Here is a 19,116-nt window from a genome sequence, read left to right as displayed (position 1 = left end):
TTTATAAAACGTCTACTCACACGAAGCTAATTCATCAATTGGGTAGATTTGACTGACAATGTGGGGGCGCCAGGTAGGACCACATCCCAGAGTGCCCCGCCTTCTCCTTGTGGCCCTCTAGTCTAGGGGTCCTCAAACTTCAGTCTGCCTCAGCATCACCTAGAGGGTTTGTCAAAACACAGATTTCAGAGTTTCTGAGACGGTAGATCAGGGCGGGGCCCGAGAATCTGCAGTTTAATAAATTCTCTGGTGATTCTGATGCTGCTGGTCTAGGGACCATACTTGGAAACCACCACTCTAACCTTCCTTCTGCCTGTCTCTGCGCCTCCGCTGCCTTTTGCCCTGGATTGCTGCAGAGTTCTCAAATCTCTCCCCTCTGTCATGCAGGATTCTCTTGCTGCTATCTGCAAACTCCCTACCCAGACTCATCCTGGACCCTCCATTTAATAGGATTCAGCCCTGTTAGAGGGCAACTGTGATTTTAAATATATACTAAGTAATTTTGTTTGTCTGTTTCAGAGTGAACTACTCCCCTGCCCTCCAGACACAGCTCGCCCTCTGCTGTGGTCTCTTACTTGAGACTGAGGGGTCAGAGTTCCTGTTTGGGGTAGGTAAAATGAGTTCCTGCGGAGCTTGAGCCAGGACTGAGAGTCTGTTTGTGGACCCTGCCAGACTGTTCCCTGTCTACACAAAGCTGTGCTTCTCTATCGTGGGGTCTGGGGCTAATCAGCAGCAAGTTCTGGGGAGGGGGGTGGGAGTGGGGGTGGGGAGCTGGGCCGCGGAGCCGCAGCTGTGGCTCCAAATTGCTCTGAGGCCCACGGCCTGGTCCGTGCTCCAGCAGGAACCAGCATCAAACAAATGGGCTCTGATGCATTAAGTGGGGAGAGGGTGGCTGAAATGGTCCCTCCCCCACCCGCATCCAGCTAATACGGTGTTGAGCGGTAGAGGCTGACTTGATGAGAGGAGCCATGACGAATCCTCAGCTTCCATCCCTTTGGGGGCAGCTGGGCAAGAGTGGGTATAGCCTTCACTCTTAATAAAGACTGGAAGATGACTTGTCCCCTCCCACTGGGTCAGTTAATCCAACTGCACGCTGGAGATTAGCATTTCTAATGGGCTGGGAGGCGCAGCCTTCAGAAGACAGGGATGAGGGATGACAGATATTCTGGGGTTTCCCGGGGCTCTGAAGGGAGGCGGGCCTCTCTTTGTTTGGCCTCAGTTAAATTGAGGTCGATGTTCTTCGAATAAGGTGGTCGCTTCATCTCTCCACTTCTGTCCCCTTGAGAGGGGGCTCCTGCTCTAAAAATGGGCCAGTGGACCCCCCAAATGTCATATCCAAGTCCAAAATCCAAATATCCAAAGAGGCTGACACAAAAGTCTCGAATTCACCTGGCCACTTCTTTCCTTCAAAGCCACAAGCTGTCTCTGTCATTCATTCATCCACTTATTCACTCATATTCTTTCATTTTGTCCTTGCTCTGTACCAGACTGGCCTGTGGATACAGAGGTGAAAAAATGGTCTCTTACACTTAGGATGGTCACAATTTAGTGAAAGAAACAGACAATAAATGTCATATGACAAGCCCAGTGAGAGATATGAAATAGGTGTTCTGGGGGCATAGCGAGGGGATCTCAACCAGACCATGCTGGTGTGTGTGTGTGTGTGTGTGTGTCTGTGTGTGTGTGTACGTGTGTACTTGTGCGGTCATATCAGGATCAGGGAGAACTTCCTGAGACAGTGTCACCTGCACTTCCTGTTAAAGATGTGTGACCCAGCACGGAGGCCACAGCCTGCCTTCCAGGAGCCCAGAGAGATGATCTGTAAAGAGAAAGGTGATTCGAGAGGTATGAGAGCCTGGAATCAGGACTTACAAGGCTTGGTTGTGAGCATCAACTCCAGGGATTATGAATTATCCAGAGGGAGGGGGGTCTGGAAGGTTGAGAGGAGAATATTCCAAGCGGACTCACCTTTGGGCCATAATTCATTTGTTGAACCCACAGTGTTGAGCTCGCTGTCCTGGACACTATCACATTGCTTTTGTTACCTGACTGTCGCCCATGACAGTCTGAATTTCCTGAGGACTGGAACTCTATCCTACTTACTTTATGTCATTAATTGGCCCAGAGTAGGTTATTAATAGGTGCTTTTTGAGCTCAGTTGAATTTCCGAAGTTGAGGAGTCTGAGAAATCATTGCATGTCAGGGGAGCTGGAGATAGCTTGAAATGGCTAGAATTTAGGGTATATGTGAGGAGTAGTAAAAAAAAAAAAAAATGAGGCTGCAGGTAAGGTCTAACATGTCAAACCACGGAGTTTAGATTTTATCCTATTATAGCAAACATGGTTATTGTAGCAAACTTGAAGTTTTCCAGTAAAGGAGTGACATGATCAGATTTGTATTTTAGAAGACCCTTTTGGCTACAGTTTCAAGGGGGAGTAGGCAACACAGGAGGCAAGACACTGTCAATTCAGGATGAGGCCTTGGACTAATGGAGGGACGGTGCAAGTGGACACAAGGAGCAAATTTCTGAGACAATCTGTGAACTTGAGAATGATAAGGTCTTTCTCATATTCCAATAAGTGAATAGGGAGGTTCAGAGGTGGTGTGTGATAAACCCAACGAGTTATTCAGAAGGAGCCAGACCTGGAAATAAGGTCTTATTTTAATCTAATGAAACAATAACCCCTCAAGTCAACGATCTTTTCTGAAGGAAGAATAAACACAGGTGGCTGGGATAGTTACTTTGCGGTTCTTTGTCCGAGAGATTTGGGTCTACATTTGCAGGGGGATCTTTTTGCCCTCATTTCCCATTACTGCCTACAAACCACTAGTTATCTTTCTACACAAGCAGAACCACTCTACTCCCCACACTAACCTGAGGAAAGGGAGGGGGCTTGCAGTGTCTGGGTGCATCCTCACGCTGCCTGGGTGACGGTCTTCAGCCACTCCTCAGGGGGAATGTGCACAACTACAGGCCAAAGTATCAAGAAAGGCGGCGTGGTGAAACTTGAGCGGTGTCCCTAACCAACACAGCCCTCTCTGTTTCCTTCTCTTCTCTACTCGCTTGTTGATTGAGATTCCTTTGAGTCTATTAAGAGGGGGGTTTGGTTTGTTGTAAGCAGTTTTATTCATCCTTTCAACGATATGAAATGTCTGTTCTGTGTCAGGCACAAGGCGGGGCATATGCCAGTGTTCTCACATCTCAGGGCGGGCAGGGCTGCAAAGGAGGAGCGGCTAGGAGGCAGAGCTTCACTGCACATTCCTTTCCTTCTCCCAACATCCCAACACGGCACTTTTAACAGGTGGTTGTGCACAAGCACATGTCACTTGCATTGAATCAGGGGTGTCTCCATGGCTGAGCACATTCCTATACCACTCGTTCTACCTTGAAAACACTAACTGTGCCAATGAGTTTTCCAAGATAAGACCAACTTCAAGATGGGGGCTGGTATTGCGGAATTTCTGGGTATGCTGTCTGGTGCCCATGAAAAACCCCATGATTCATTTCTGTCATTAATCCCCAGACATCCCTCTTCTACTCACTGAGGAAAATGAACAAATTACATGGCCAGAGTCCATTTTGAACAACTTTTATTATACGTTTAGTGTTCTCTATACAAAAGAAATCAGTTTTTTTTTTTACAGTGATTCAAAAAAAATTCTGAATAATTTGGCCTTTTCATTGCTCATGCAGTCGTTTATAAGTCCACATATTAGATGGTCCTCACGACCCAGAAGCCTTCCCTGCTGAAGGTCGAGCGTGACACCCTCAGATATGCATCTGTCACTGACAACGTTGGTTAATGCAAAACAACTCGCAAAAAGGAAAGAACACGATGTGAGAGGGGTTAAAACAAGGTGTGCCATGGTGAGTTAAATATTTAGCCAATGGAAGAAAAGATCAGACCAATTCGTGGGTGTGTGGGTAGGTGGGTGTGTGGGTAGGTGGGAAGGGATGGAGACATTCGGAAAAGATTTCCCCACTGAAAGGAACAAACTGGAAAATGTGTGTGTTGAAGGGAGGTGAAGGGCAAGAGGTCCTCCAGGGCCCAGCATGGGTGAGGGTGGGACCAGGACAGAAGGTGGCCACGCCACAGACAACTGATGCTCAGTGCAGGAGGATGTGAGGTTGGCAAAGAGCTGGGAGCTGGGCAGAGGGACAACACTGACTGAGGACGTCGAATTTGGGAATCAGAAAGGAGAGCAGGGCAGGGTCACCTGATCTGCATCCTTTTTGAAAAAGAAACAGAGAAGTGCACAAAATTCTGGATTTCTTCTCCCAGATTTTTGTATTTATTGCTTCACTGAAGTCTTTACACGTGCTGACCTCCAGCCCAGCGAATCCCGGGGGGGAGGGAGCTTCCATGGGCCCTGCTGCCCCTCGGCACCCCGCGGCTGTCGCTCTTCCGAGGGACACAGTATGCTGGGGGCGCGATGCATTACGAAGCGAGAGACACCACCCTAGGGGATACTCTAGGCTTCATGGTGACAAACACCAATCAGCTCGTCACTCTCTTCTCCTGGCTTGGGTCTCCCCTTAACAGCACGGCTGGTTCACCACAGGCTGGCACAGACTGGCTGATCTGGGACTCAGAAAAATCCGCTGATTTCATCTGTGGAGGTGTATGGGGATGTGGGAGACGTGGAAAGAGACGTGGGAGACAGTGAACCAGCAGGCCAGATCTTAAGTAACACCACTGCTCCCAAGGCGGCAGCTGCAGTGAGATGAAAGAACACTGAACAAGGAGTCAGAAGGCCTGAGCTCAAGCCCTACCTCACCTTGATTTACTAGCTGTGTGACCTTGGGCAAGTCCCTTTACCTCCCTGGATTTTAGCTTACGATGAGTACTTTCAATCAGATCAGCTCTGTGATCCTTCTGCATGCTGAGATCTGATCCTGTCTTAAGCTAGACAGCTTTGTACCTATTTCACTTCCATCCTTATCATTACAAAACATCCATTTAATACTAATGTACTGCTAGAGGGGCACTGGTTTTGGGTGTGGCTTGAGATACTGGGTGGTGGGGTCTGGTGGCTTCCCTGGACAGCTGTCCTCCTTTCCCTCTGTTCCTTCTCAGAACCCGTTCTTAGTAGGGGAGGGAAGGAAAGGGCACTGCCCTGGCTTGGGCTGGGCAGGCTGGGGACAGCCACAAGGTTGGCTTGAACTCCCATGGGGTGGCCCCTGCCTGGTTTCAAGGAGGGGCTGCCCAGGATTTGGGCTCTGCCCGGGGCACTGAGTGTCCTCCTGACATTTCAAGCTCTTTGTTTCGTTCGTTTGACTCCTCTGATTTTCTATTTTAATCAGGGATCTCCCTATATGCTACTCTTAAGCCACCATGTAAAGATCAACTGGGATCCACAGGGTGATTTCTTTCCAGTGGACCTAGCTGGGGGGAACGAACTACAACACGGGCTTGTGTGTGTGTGGCAGGGGCTGGTGCAGTGGTGACCGAGGTATCACGGGCGGGGAGTGTGCTCTGTGCCCTCCCGCTGAGAAGTGATTCCTGACACCTGCCCCACCAGCTGAGAGCCCAGGAAGCCTCGCCTTTTCAGCGTGTTAGTGGAGCAGCCTTGCAAAGACTGAGGCAAGAGTGTGTGAAATCCCCACGGCTCTCGTCACACGGGCTGTTTGGGATGCTCTGTGACTCGGCTCTGATACTGCAGAGAGCCCCAGGAGCCTTAAAAAGCTGCTGCCTGTGCTGTTCCTGGGGAAAATTCACTCTCCTTCGGATCAGACTCTGTCTCTCTTGGTTTTGCCTCCAAGAATTGCCCAAGTGGGGCCCAGCGTGGGCAGCCTCCTTCCCCTGCCCTGAGTTATGCACGGCACCCCACACAGCCCTTCACATTTCATCTCCAGCGGGCCTGGCTATGGACTCATCCTCTTCAAGACAAGGTCGTAATCTGGATTGTTCCCCCGAAAGTGCCGCCCTGCAAAGGCGCCTGCCACTAGGTCTGCTGTGAGGGTGCCGGTGTGGCTGCCGGCTGTGTGCAGGGAGGCAGTCCAGCAGCTGGAAAAGCCACAGATGTCTGTGGGTCTGTTCCCACCCCTTTTCCAGGGCTAACTGCGTGCACGGAAACCATGAAAGCACTGTCTGGGCCCAGGCAGCGGTCCCCTTGCGGGGTGATTAGTACTGGCACCAGCAGCCTCTCAGACCTTGGGACTGAGACCTTGGGACCTGCCAGGAAGGGGGTAGACCAAATGCCTCTGACCCCTCAGGGCGAAGGCAACGGACGAGGGAAGTGGCTACTTTTCAGCTGAAACTCAACCATCTCCCCAAAAGCAAGGTAAGGAAAGAAGGGTCCCATTCACAACGACCCAGGCAAGGTGAGAGGCAGCTGTCCCCCGGCCCTGCAGTGGTGCTCTCCCTAGACACTGGCCTCCCCGCTCCTTTAGCTGGGCCCATGCCCCCACGTGGGGACAGGTTTTCAAAGGAGGGACTGACTAGGGGAGACAGAGGCACCAAAATACAGACAAGTTCAGCAACTTGGCCCAAGGGGCAGAGAAGAGAGGCTCAGGCAGCAGGACTGCCCCTGTCTTGACCAGTCTTCAGGACCAAGTTCCCGCTCCAAAGCTCTTCCCTTTGAGCCTGGAGCCACTGGCGGCTTAAGCACTCAGTGCCAACCAACACCAACCAATGCCACTCTGTCCCAAGACTCAGTTCCACGACTGTCAGCCCTTCCCCCATCATCAGTTGTGTGGAGGACTTTCCTGAGGCAGAGGGACGGGTGTGACATCTTACAGTCCATCCTGCCCAAAGAGCTTACTTCCGGTGCAATGAGTTTACTAGTGCGTCCTGTGCAATATGGAATGAGGGCCTGACAGACTGACTGCTCTGCTCAGATCCAGAGTGTTTTCTGGAAAGGCCGGTCCTTTAATTCAGCTCACAGGCACACTTCCCTGACATTCCCTAGGCTACAGGAATGCCCAGCAGTACCCAGGCAGGTGGAGGAGGAAAGGCAGGGGAGGGGACCCCTGAGCTGGCTCCCTAGTCCCCTACTATTCGCCCTGTCCCCCATCATCACGAGAGAGCTTCCCCCCAGGCTTCCGGGCAGCACACCTGGCTACGGCTTGGACCAAAGGACAGTCACTGGCTCAGGTTCAGACAACATAACTGGCTCAGCTCTGGGCTACATTTTCTCACCTGCAGACAGAGTAGGTGTGCCTATGGGCTTGACCTTCAACTGACTGATTATTAAGTGATGCAAGCATTGCTAATACCTTTGCGGCTTAAACATGTGGCAAACGATGCTTTAATAATGTCTCTGAAGGACACAGCCTTGCTCCTGCCCAGGTCGCCTGGCAAGAAGCTGGAGGCGCCAATCAGAGGCTGTGTCTGTGGCAGGTGGTCCACTCCTGGGGGTCAGCTTCACCCTCCTGAAACCGACTTTAGCTGCAGCAACAGCTGAAGGGTTACTCTTAGGCTCTAGATCTCTCTCTTTCTCTCTCTGAGGCTAGGTACCTTTGGTTTCAAAATGGAATAGGTAGGGAGCGTGAAGGCAGTGCCTTGGGTCTCAGAGAACTGCAGGTCTGCGAGTGTCTCCATCTGGGGCAACGGGCTGCGGGGCACACTTTGAGTGGCTGCTCTGGTTCTGCTGTGATGCTTGCATAGGCCGCCCCATTCTCCTTGAGACTGACGTCACTGGAGGCTTCAAGGCTTGCAGGGAGGGGCTGGGAACCTGGGAACTGCAGGGACAGGTCAGAGCTGCATAAGGCATACGAAGAGCACTCCCAGGCCAGGCTTTACAGCACTGTTGGTGGGGGGGGGGGGTCTCCTGATAGGTAAATACCCTAAGGAAAGGACACACCGGCTCAGTCTTGGGGGCAGCAGGGCCCCATCCACAGGCCATAAAACACCAGTTTCAACATCATACAGGAGCTGCTATCTGCTAGAGACGAAAGGGGGAGCAGTGCTTTCCACCCCCAAGCACACCAGCACAGTCTTCACATCGCAGGGGTCCATCTCCTGGAGGGCAGCAGCACAGACCCTGACCAGGTGGGAGACACCCTCTACTCTGGATGCAGTGGGTGTGGTTTCACTGATGGGGAGGCAGGAAGTCCAAACCTAGCCCTTTCCTTCTCTCTCGAGGTGGGCACAGCTCCCTAGGGACGGACGCCTGGTTTTCCTCTGCTTGAGGTACACAGTCACTGGAGCTGAAGTCCTTCCCGCTCCTGTTCCTTAAACTCCTTCAGTCATTGCAGCTTTCGTCTCAGACACTCCAGAGGCAGGGGCAGGGTAAGAGCCAGGAGCAAGAGGTAAGCCCACCTCCCAACTGCACCAGAGCAAGGCAAGAAGGCCTGCTTACCCTCTCCCTGCCAAAAATACTGTCATTTTCCAGAAAGGAGCCAAGCCCAGCTCAGCAACTGACAAGGCTGAGGTGGATGGGTTGGGGGCCAGGGGAGGCATCTGGCGAGAAAGGCATCCTTCGGAAATACGTTGGCCCAGCTGCGGTTTGAATACTATAGCTTTTCTGTATGTTCGTTTACGGATCAATCCTTTTTTTGCCTATCTCTGAAGTTTCCTGGGGGAGAATCCACCTATTCTTTCTTTTTTTCCAGGGACATTTCTTCAAAAGGAAAAGAAAATGGAGATGTTGGGTCTGGAGGAGAAGACCCACAAAGCAAAAATAAAGACAATGAGTAAGTACCATAACCAACAGAAACTGGTGAGTGTGTGTGTTGAGGTCAAGGGCAGGCAGTGTGGGTAGAGGCTGGGGGTGGCTGTGAGGCTGAGCAAGGGACCTGGGTTCCCTCCAGCTGAGCTTAGCCATGGCTCCAGCTCGCCCACCGGTGGCACCCCGGGGGGGTCATCGGGAGGGGGCTTGCGGTTGGCTGGGTGGTCACTGGTCCTCACAGCTTGGCAGACTCCCATGTGGTACCCTTGTCCCTGAAGGTGGTGGTGGCTTCGTGGTAGGTCTGCAGTGGCTCGTCTCCCCCTCTCCCCTCCTTCTACTTGCAAGGTAGTGGCTGTGCCTGGGGGGCTCTGTTAGGCCAGAGAATAGATGGCGTTGACAGGAGATGTGGCCTCTGAGCTTTCGTTGCCCTCTGTCTCTTCCTTGTCCTTTTTGACTGTGTACTGGCCGATGAAGGAGCCGTCCTCATTGAACTGTCCCTCGCCGCCCTCGCCGTAGTCCACCAGGCTGTCATCACTCTCCTGCTGCTTGATGGTACCATCCAGGGACGTCTGGCTGCCCTGCAAGGGCTTGTTGTCCTCGTCACTGGATGGAGAGAGGACAGAGAGTCAGGGCTGGCCCACCCAGTGCAGCCCAAACCCAGGCCGGGCAGAGGAAGGCCTCCAGCCTCTTGCCAGGCACGCGTACCACACAGCTCAGAGAGGACGGGACCTCAGGATGACCCAGACCAGCCCTCACTCCCCTCCCCGTCCGGCCAGTTCTGCAGAAGGGAAGCTGAGGCCTAGAGAGGACAGCATCGTCTCCCAGGCGAGGGGCAAGCTGGGATGGACCCACACTCCTGGACGCTGGGTCTGGGGTCCTCTCCGGGAAGCTGGGTCGCTCTCCGGGATGGAAGCAGGCAGAGGACGCCACCCCATGGTGAGGCAGAGCCAGCCGCTTGTAGACCAGGGGGACAGGAAGGGTCAAAGAAGGGGAGTCAAGGACTTGGGAGTTCTGGTCCCATGTGTGTCACTGTGTGGTTCTGCAGCCTTGGGAAAGCCCTTCCTTCTTACTGGACCTTAGTTCCTCCATCAAGAGGGTTCAACTAGCTTTGACTCTCTGTGATCTGTGACTGGCTCTGGAAAGACTCTGCTCGTGACAAAAAGCAAGGGTCTGGGCCTTAAAGGGACAAACCTCTCCCTGCCTTTCCCCTTCTTTGTCTTGGTGGTGTTCCTCTCAGTTCTGGTTTATCCACAAACAGATGCTGTTGTTTCAGGGCTAGCAAGTGATGGAGGGAGGAGGGAGGGACATGCAAATGAGATAGGAGGGGCCAGCAACTTGAGACAAAACCAGCAAGGCTCAGAGGATCCAGCTTAGCCCCCCTCTGAGGCCCCAGGTCCTGCCCTTAAGCTCCTCTCATGCAAGGAGAGCTGGTAGTTAAAGTGGCTTCTACCCACTGGGGTGCCTGCTGTGCCCCCAGGAAGTGAGATACCCCGAGTGGGCCGGCATCTGCTCAGGCACCACATCCCTTCCCCTGGCTCTTCTAGGCTCAGAGGCGGGGACCAGGTGCTGCTGGCTGCACTTCAGAGGAGACGAGGTCCCGGCAGGGGGCAGCCGGACCAGCAGTGGGCATCTGGGTCCCGGCAGGCAGGACCACAGCGGTGCCAGGCAGTCTGAGCAGACACCCCCCACCCCCACTCCCCTGCCCCAGGCCACACTTAGGCCTTCCTGGGCTTGTGGCAAACCACCGGCTGGGTTGCCATTAGAGTGGGCCGTGAGTTCTCACTTCTAACCTCAGTGCTGGTCAAAGACAGCTGTGGGGGTGGGGGGGTGGGCCGGGAGCCAGAGGACCTAGGCGTCAGGAGATGGAAGGCTATTAGCCCACTGCCCCCATGAGCTGAGTGAATGCGGCCCGTTACCCTGCTTAACTGTGTTCTCTGATGGCAGTGCTGTGGGAGAGGCAGCTGAGTGAGGGAAGTGGGTGTCTGGGGTTATGCTGTATTTGTTCAGGGGGTAGAATTCACGTTTTGAGAACCAGCAGATTCTAATGACCAGGCTCCTTACCCTACTTGCCAGTGTTTTTCACAGGCACCCTCTCCCCAGCGCCCTCCATTCCCCCTGCAAGGAAGTGACAATTGTGTCTATGTGGTTCTCGGGAATTCCAGGCCCCCAAGCTAAATGCAATCACTGAACAGGGTGGCCCAGTGGGGGTGGGAGGGGTCCTTAGTGTGTCAGGTTCTTGTGGTAAAGAGGATCTAGGTCTGGAAAGAACAGACCTCTCCTAAGGGAAGCCTGAAAGAAACCCAATGACTGTGGCCCCCTGGTCCAGCCACCTGTTAGCCTACCTTCCAGGAGACCTTCGAGGACCAGGTGGGCAGACAAGGGACAGAGAAGCAGAGAGAGACACACCAGAGAGGTGCTCGGGCAGCGAGGTCCCAGATGAGCAGGGTGAGCCAGACCCCCAGCCTGTCCCGCCCAGAAACTTGGCTTTTCCTCTAATGTATTAATTTCTCCCCTTTCCCAGTTTCGGACTCTTGGACTCATCCAAGTGGGGGCTCTAGGATGGATGCCGCAGGCCTCCCCAGAGCTGAAGCCAAGGGGTGTGTATGTGCGTGCGCGCGTGTGTGTACATGTATGTGCGTGGTGTGGAAGCCCGTGCGTGCGTGCACCAGTATATGTGTCTCCAGCCTCAGTGTCGGTGGGTCAGGGGGTTGGGGTGGTGAGGCAGGTGTTTTCGCCCAACAGCTTTGGTGTCTGGTGGAGGAGAGGTACCTGAGGAAGTGGCTTCTCATAGCGCAGGTTACCTGGCCCTGTATTTGAGGAGGTCCTCACCCTTCCTCACGCTGCATTGAGGGCCTGGGGAGAGAAGGCCCAGGGCCTTTGGAACTGATGGCCAGAGGATAGCTCCTGGCCCATGGGGAAGCTGGGCCCCACCAAGGGTGCTGAGGACAGCCTGGCGAGGGGCCTCTCGTGCTGGTTCTTTGAGAGGCTCCTGGGGATGCATGAATTGGATGGCTAGACAGGGTCTATAAGCCGCCAGACGGGCTCCTGTGTGGGCAGAGGCTCTGCCGCCCATTGATCTGATCCTGTTTGAGAGGCTGCAGATGGGCAGAGTGGCGGAGGCCCAAGATAGGATAAGGAGAGGTCAGAGGAGGATGGGGTGACCTGGCCCCAGAGAGTGACTTGGTGGGGGTGGGGAAGGAGGGCTCCAATCAGAACATTTCCTCCCTTTGCACTTGGCCTGGGAACGAGACCTCCATGACTCACCCTGCACCATTCCTTTACTCAAAGCATACTTGCCAATAAAATGGACAGATTACAACTTTTGTTAAGCCAGATACAAAGGCGCGTCCAGATCTGAGAGGGAGCATGGGCATAGGACAGTGGCAGTAGCTGGACGCCGGTAGCTGGACGTTGGGCCCCTGGGCTCTCCAGTTCTGCACTAGCTCACTGAGTGGAGAGCACAGGAATCTTCCAGGTCACTTCCCAGCCTGGGCCTTGGTCTTCTCATCTGGGACACAGGCACTGGACCAAATGCCTCTCCAAGGCCTATTCCAAGCTGCAGCCCAGAGAAGTCATTCTAGTTCCTGAGGAAAAGGCCTAGAACACCTCCCCACACCCCCTTCATCCCTCACCTAGTTGAGTTTTAAAGACATTACAACTTCCCCAGGTCACCATCTTCGGAGTTAAGGTGGGGTGTAGGCAGAGAGCAAGCTGAGAGCAGAGCTCATTTCACAGCAAGGGGGGCCTGGGTGCGCTTTCAGAGCAAGAAGGTGGAAACACACATACAAAGATGCAATAAACCTGAGTCGTGCAGCTGAATGAATGAAATGCTGTTCATCGAATGAGTGTAAGTGTGTTGGGCAGTGCGCGCCATTCCCGGGGGTATGGGGGGTGCTGTCACAGAGGCGGAGGTGACAGCCTGAAGGGAGAGGACATCCGTGCAGTAGCGTCTCAGCCCAGCTGAGCAGCTCTGAGGGAAGGGGGCTGCCTCAGGGGGGGTGAGGAGAACCCACCTGACAAGGGGTGCTCTGTGTGAACAGGAGTCAAGGAGATCGCGCACCTGTAATCAAAGGAGCCATCCTCTTCTTTGGGGTCCTCAGGGCCAAGGGGAACATCCTTCTTTTCTCGCACTTGGTCAGTAAGGGAAGCAAAGACACAGACGTCATGATTGAGCGTGCTCGAGCTCTGCGGGGCCCCAAAGTACAGCCAAAGAAGCCGCCTCTGGGTTCCGTGACTCTCCCTCTTAACAAGGCCCCATCCATGCCCCCCTTGTTCTTGCCTCCCACGGTTGCTCGGGTGCCAAGTGAATTCTGCTTCCTCCTCCCCGTCACTGGGGCTTTTCTTACATCTCCACTGACAACTGAAATCTCCCCCGACCCGGCTCCCCACCACCGCTCTGTGAGGTCTTCTCCAAACACCAAATGGATGCGATCCTTGGCACCTTTCTTTTTTTCTTTTTTCTTTTGGCTGCGGCACTCGGCATACTAGATCTTAGTTCCCTGACCAGGGATCGAACCCATGCCCCCTGCAGTGGAAGCGCTGAGTCCTAACCACTGGACCACCAGGGAATTCCTTGGCACCTTTCTTAATCTGGCTCCCTGTTATAATTATGTGTGCACATTTATTTTGCCTGTAACAGAATGCCCGTTCTTTTCTCGAGGGTGGGGACTGTGTGTTTCTTCAAAGCTCCTAAGAGAGTGCCCTGGGCAGACAGGACACGCCACACACACCTCTGGAATGGAAGGTGCTCTCTTAACTGTGACCTCACTTGTTTGTGTGACTCCCTCTTCCCACACCTCCTCTGTGATGTGTCAGCGTCCCTCCCAGGCCCTGTCTTGTGCTGTGATCCTCCTCCTATGCCAGCTGCACTGTCCTTGAGGGAGGGGTCACCTCTCTTTCTAGTATCCTTAGCACCCAGCACAGAGCCTGGCACACAGCAGACACTGAGGTGAGTGACTTCGTTTCTTCCTGAGGTATGAGGCAGGATAATCACCCCTATTTTAGGGGAGGGAAGCTGAGGCCTTGAAGATGTCACGTAACTAATTAGCAACTAAAGTTTAAGGTGGAGACTGGAGCCCTGGCCTCAAGGCTCCTGGTTCACTCATCTTCCTAATGGATGGGGGGCTTCCCTTGGAGCTGGAGGAAAGGAGATTAGCTGTAAGAAGAACTTTCTGGAACGGGCAGAGGAAGGCTGAGTTTATCTGATCAGTTCTCAGGTGCATCAGTTCCACCTGGAACAGGGGGTAAGCTCAGAAAGGCTGCCCTTCTCCTAACGCTGCCTTTCTGTCTTACAGAAGAAAACCAGCCCCAACACAGCACAATAAAGTGAAAGAAAACATCATTCCCCAATAAAGTATAATTTCCTGCCCTCCCTGACTTGAAGGAGACGCATAACTCTTTAGAATCCTAGGGTCTGAGGGCACACGGGCCAGGGGAAGAAAATAAAACAGAATCTCCTCTCTGAGTTGAGTTTTAGGGGATCGTGGAGGAGGATGTGTTCACAGAGATGCGCAGAAGCCAGCACTTGGGGTGCATGGGGTGTGTCTGGCGGTGGCTTTGGGGGCAGGGAGCAATTTCATTGTGCAATCCAGCTGGATTTTCACTCTCAGGGTCATCCATTATCCTGTCTCCTGTCACCCTACCCACTCCATCACAGACAGATGGCTTTCTCATCCCTGTTTGAAAAACAGTCAATATTTCCAGAAACAAAAAAGCCAGAGGTCCTTGTCCTTGACCTTGGTTTGTCTGGGCTGGAGGATCTTCAGGCCACAGAAGAGAAATACTGCTCTGGGACTCAAGAAAAGCTCAAAGCCCTTTAAGGACTGGGGGTCCCTCTCAGTGCAACCCACCCCTCAGCCTCTGCCAGCTCCTCATGTAGAGCATCTGACCCTCTATTGGTATATCTGATTTCAACCCAGCCATGCTGAGAGCCCAGCTCTGCAGCCTGTCTCATGCATGTGCTTCTTCCATCCAGACCTCTCTTCACCGCGGCCTCTCTCTCACAGTTCCAGAAAATGCATCTCTCCTTCCCACTTCACTGGGACATAGGATCCTAATGAGATTCAGGCTGAAAAAAGCCAATTACTGAGCAGATGGGTGGTGAGTCAAGGGGAGGGAAGGTCATTCTTAATGGGAGCCAGGGTTCTTTCCATCTCCTCTCTGGCTGCCTGGACTGTTCCATCCCCCCACCTCAGGCGAACTTAATTAACTCAAGTGCTTTCTGGCAACTCTGAGATGCACAGAACAGGCAAGAGGACTGTACGTCCAAGCTTGGCAAGGACTGTGCTCCCTGAGAGGGTGGAGCCTCCTGGAGCTGGCAGGGGACCTGGTGACTCACAGGAAAGCCCGCTGGCCCTGTCCCCCAAGCCCACTTCTCTGACACCTCTTACCTGGGTACTTGCCGCCTCGACTCCTCTTGATGAAACAGACGATGAGCAGGGTCAGCACCAGGAGGGCGACGGCACACATGAGCCCAATGAACCAGCCCTGGGTGGCGATGTCCGCCTGGTTGTTGGTGTAGGCTGGCGGGGGAGGGCCAGAAGCAAACACGTGGTGAATGATTGACGTGGGAGAAAGTGAGGAGGGGAGGGAAGAACTTCAGTTATTTCATGTCCAGGTTGCTCCTGCAGCCTAACGGTACCACCCAGCAGCTCTCTGGCCCAAACTACCCTACCCTGCTACAGGGACAAAGAGAAAATAATGTAAAAGTCAAGGTCAAAAGGTCAGAAAAGAGGCACAGGATGGGGTACAGGAAGCAGAATAAGCAGCAGGAGGCTGAACAGGCCCTTTAGGAAGGGAAGTTTCCTAAGCATGAGGCGTGGCATTCTTGCAAAGCCGATGGCTGGGCACAGCCTAGCGGGGAATGAGGGAAGGCCAGGGGTTGACTATGATTTCCCACGAATGAGCCACAGGGGTGAGCCGGCACGCTACCCGTCAGGGAACAAGGTCAGCGGTCACATGGCAAAGCCCCTGGAAGAACGAACGCCTTCGCAGGCCTGCACAGGCACAGAGCGGCGGCCTGTCCCACCAGTACGGCCCTGAAGCCAATCGGGCTTCCCGGCAGTGGGTCGCAGGTGGGGTGCCGTTCCAGGATGCCCCGTGCTTCCTTGTGTCTCCCCAGCTGCACTGTGGGCTCCCTGACAGCAAAGACAGCCCCTGTGTGGGTAGCCCAGACGGGCCGGTGGCGAGGTTAGGGCCAGGGCTGTGCATTCAGCACACCCCATGCTGCCTCTCCCAGACCACTTCCGTACGTGGAGACCCCTGTGACAGCGGGCCCCTCGCTGTCCCTGCCTGGACATGTGAAGACCTGTCTCAAAGTGGGCAGACACCTTCATGACGCGAGGGGCGGATGGGCGGGCCTGGAGACCAGAAGCAGATCTGACAGTGTCCTGGAGGACCAATGGCTAAGGTTAGAGATCAGAAGGGGTGGGGTGGGTAGGAGTCACTTGCCCTCTTCCTTTCTATGGACTGGAGAACAAAAGAAGCAGCCTTCCACGGAAACCACGACGTGGAGGACAGGAAGGATCACAGGGGCAGAACAGACCCTGGGTAACCCTGGGGCCAGCAGAGCGAGCAGAGCGGCCTCTGGGAGAGCCAGACAACATCGGGAGTGCTGAGAGCCACGCAGCCAGAACCGAAGCTCAGGGCCTCCTCGGGGGAGAAGCACAGGCACAGAGGATGGACCCTGGGCCCGTGCCGTACTCTAGGGTCTGCATCACACACCATTTTGTGGGGCACGTATCTGGGTGCAGTCTACCCTTTGCTCTTCTTGGGCAGAGAAACTGTCTTTACAGCGTTCTCAGCATCTAGCCAAGGGTACTGCACCAAGATGGGTCTCAATAAACAATGAAGACTGATGAACAAGACCTTCCACGCTCTCTGTGCTCTGGCTGCCCAGGCAGCCCGGGATGGAAAGCAGCTGAGTCCCATGGGAACATGGCTGTGACTACCCTGATCCAGGTACGCTGTGGGGCAAATCCCATCCCTGCTTCCGCTCCCGCTCCCGAAGGCCATTTCCTGCACAGGGTCAGAGAGATCTTCCTAAACCCCATGCAGGATCAGATCACTTCCTCGCTTCAACCTCCAATGCTTCTCATTACTGTTAGGAAAAACCGTCCATTCCTTATCCTGATCTGCTGGGCTCCATCAGTCCCATCTCCCACCACCCTGGACACTCCAGCCACACTGGCCACTCCCACTCCTGCCCCAGGGCCTTTGCATCTGCTGCTCTTTTTTTCAGATGGCTGCCTCAGCAAATGTCATCTCTTCGGAAAGGCCTTCCTGGAACTTCCCAGCTAAGGCAAAAGCCCTCTCCCCCACCCAGCCACTCTCTATCCGAGGGCTCGAATTTGTCCTCTTCATAGCACTTATAACCATTTGCTATCTTACTAACAGTTTACACCCATAAGCACTTCCTATGGGCTGGCACGACTCCAAGTGCTTTCCCATGATTATCTAATTTAATCCTCACAACAACCCCATAAGGTGGATTTTTACTATTACCCCTATTTCACAGGTGGGGAAACTGAGGCACTGAGGTTAGTGATTTGCTTAGGGGCCCAGAGCTGGTAAGTGGTAGAGCTGAGCTGTGACCCCTGGCCGTCACAGCTCGAGTCTGTGCTCTTCACTACTCCGCTCTCATCTCTCCACCCAGAAGTAAGCTCCTTGAAGGAGGGACTGTCAGGGTTACTGTCATCCCCCCAGTGCTGGGACACAGCCTGGAACATAGAGGCACTTGATCTGCTTCCTGACTTCCTTCCCTTCGCTCAGTCCACTCATCCTCTTGGCCTGATGGGGTCTCTGCTTCCCTCAAACTCCACGCTGCCCTCCCTTCTGCATCACCCATTCCAGCACGCGACTCAGTCGCCCGCTGTGGGTCCCCTTGGCAGTTATGGCATCTTTTTGTGCTTGCTTTGAGCTTTGCTGGAGGAAGATGAAGACCCAGGCCCCTCACAGATTCACTAAGTCATACTTCAACTGGACCTTCTCTGCAGCCTGGCCACCCTTCCACTCCTTTCTCACTGCCCCTCCCAACTGCTCCCCCTCCCCCTCTCGCTGCCCCCATGTGACCCTCTCTCTGAGTCAGTGTCTCGGTGTCGAGCTCACCTGCCCCACTCTGGAGACCACTGAAACCTCACAGCCTCCACGACTGTCCCTTCCTTCTGTGTCCAATGCCTCACCTCCTTGGTGGCTCAATCCTGTAAGGATCTCTGAAAACTCTAGCATTTTCAATTTCTTCCTCTGTGCTATCTCCTCCCTTCTGCTGTTAAGCACGTTGAAGCTCCTTGTATCTTAAAACAAAAAACCCTTGAGGAACCTGGCAGACTTTTTGGCTCTAGTGCATGCACTGTCCTGTTATAGGTAAACTCTTTTTTTTGTTTTTTTTTGCGGTACGCGGGCCTCTCACTGTTGTGGCCTCTCCCATTGCGGAGCACAGGCTCCGGACGCGCAGGCTCAGCGGCCATGGCTCACGGGCCCAGCCGCTCCGTGGCATGTGGGATCTTCCCGGACCGGGGCACGAACCTGCGTCCCCTGCATCGGCAGGCGGACTCTCAACCACTGTGCCACCAGGGAAGCCCTAGGTAAACTCTTTGATCTTCCATCATCTCCAGTTCCTGCCAACTCCTTTCTCTGCCCCCAAGACGCTAACCTCGAGCCCCTCTGTACTCAGCGCTCATCCACCATCACTGAGGGCATCTTTCCCAGACTTACCTCGACACCCTTGACTCTTACTCTCACCTGCCCTCCAGTCCTGCCCTTCCAACTGGTGATCCTTTTTTCATCTCTCATTGTCCTTCCAGCCTGTCCTACACTGTAAGCCCAGGGCTTGCTCCTGACATCTCCTTGGACGGTCCCTCTGCCCCCTTCCTGCCCCCATGCTTCTGCCAGTGGCTTCACGACTCATCTCTAAAGGCTATCATTTTACTCCTTCCAAAATGTCTCTTATATTCACGTCACTGCACCATTCTAAAGGAGTCCCCTCACCCCAGTGTCCATCAGATCCCAAGGATACAATGACACATCATGTTATCATGTTCCCAGAACACTTCCATCATGTCAGGTGCTCTGGTCTTCCCCTCCCTGCATCCTTCCCATCCTGCCCCAGAGAGCCTGGACTGCCACCCTTCTTGCCCTCCACCTTTCCACATTGTACCCCCTCCTTCCTGAATCTCCCATTCCTCCAGCTCACACCAATCTCTGAACCCCCACTTCACCCCTATTTACTCTGCACAATGTAACATTTAATTGCTCTGTTTCCTGCATTCTGATGTCCAATGATACTATTAAGGCTTGAGAAAAGGGGATTCCTTGGGCCCCCTCGTACTTAGCATGATGTTGGTCACCTAACAAGCAGTCATTGACTACTTATTGATTAATGACCAATTTAATCCTAATATGCTATGGTTAACCTGGGGTGTCTCTTGCATTTTTTCCTGATAACAGCTGGAGGGTCACATGGATATTGGCTTGACCACGTGCCACCTGGGCACTGGGATGAAGGAG

The 19,116-nt window shown here is 53.8% G+C and overlaps 1 protein-coding gene across 19 annotated transcripts in view; it reads right to left on the bottom strand.

The window, feature by feature from the left end:
* Window positions 1-3,574: 3,574 nt before the first annotated feature.
* Window positions 3,575-19,116, bottom strand: part of NFASC (neurofascin) — a 189,161-nt gene continuing 173,619 nt past the window's right edge. For all 19 annotated transcript variants that reach the window (XM_033410440.2, XM_049707375.1, XM_049707361.1 and 16 more), the window contains 3 exons: window positions 15,003-15,134; window positions 12,674-12,743; window positions 3,575-9,216 (listed from right to left, as the gene is read on the bottom strand). In XM_033410440.2, coding sequence (XP_033266331.1) covers window positions 8,985-9,216; window positions 12,674-12,743; window positions 15,003-15,134 — 434 coding nt within the window. In that variant the 3' untranslated portion in view covers window positions 3,575-8,984. The remainder of the gene's footprint in view (window positions 9,217-12,673; window positions 12,744-15,002; window positions 15,135-19,116) is intronic.

The sequence above is a fragment of the Orcinus orca genome, chromosome 1 (assembly GCF_937001465.1).
Source record: "Orcinus orca chromosome 1, mOrcOrc1.1, whole genome shotgun sequence".
NCBI classification, from domain to species: domain Eukaryota; kingdom Metazoa; phylum Chordata; class Mammalia; order Artiodactyla; family Delphinidae; genus Orcinus; species Orcinus orca.
Note: the sequence above shows the minus strand (reverse complement) of the source record. Positions and strands in the feature narration are given on the sequence as shown.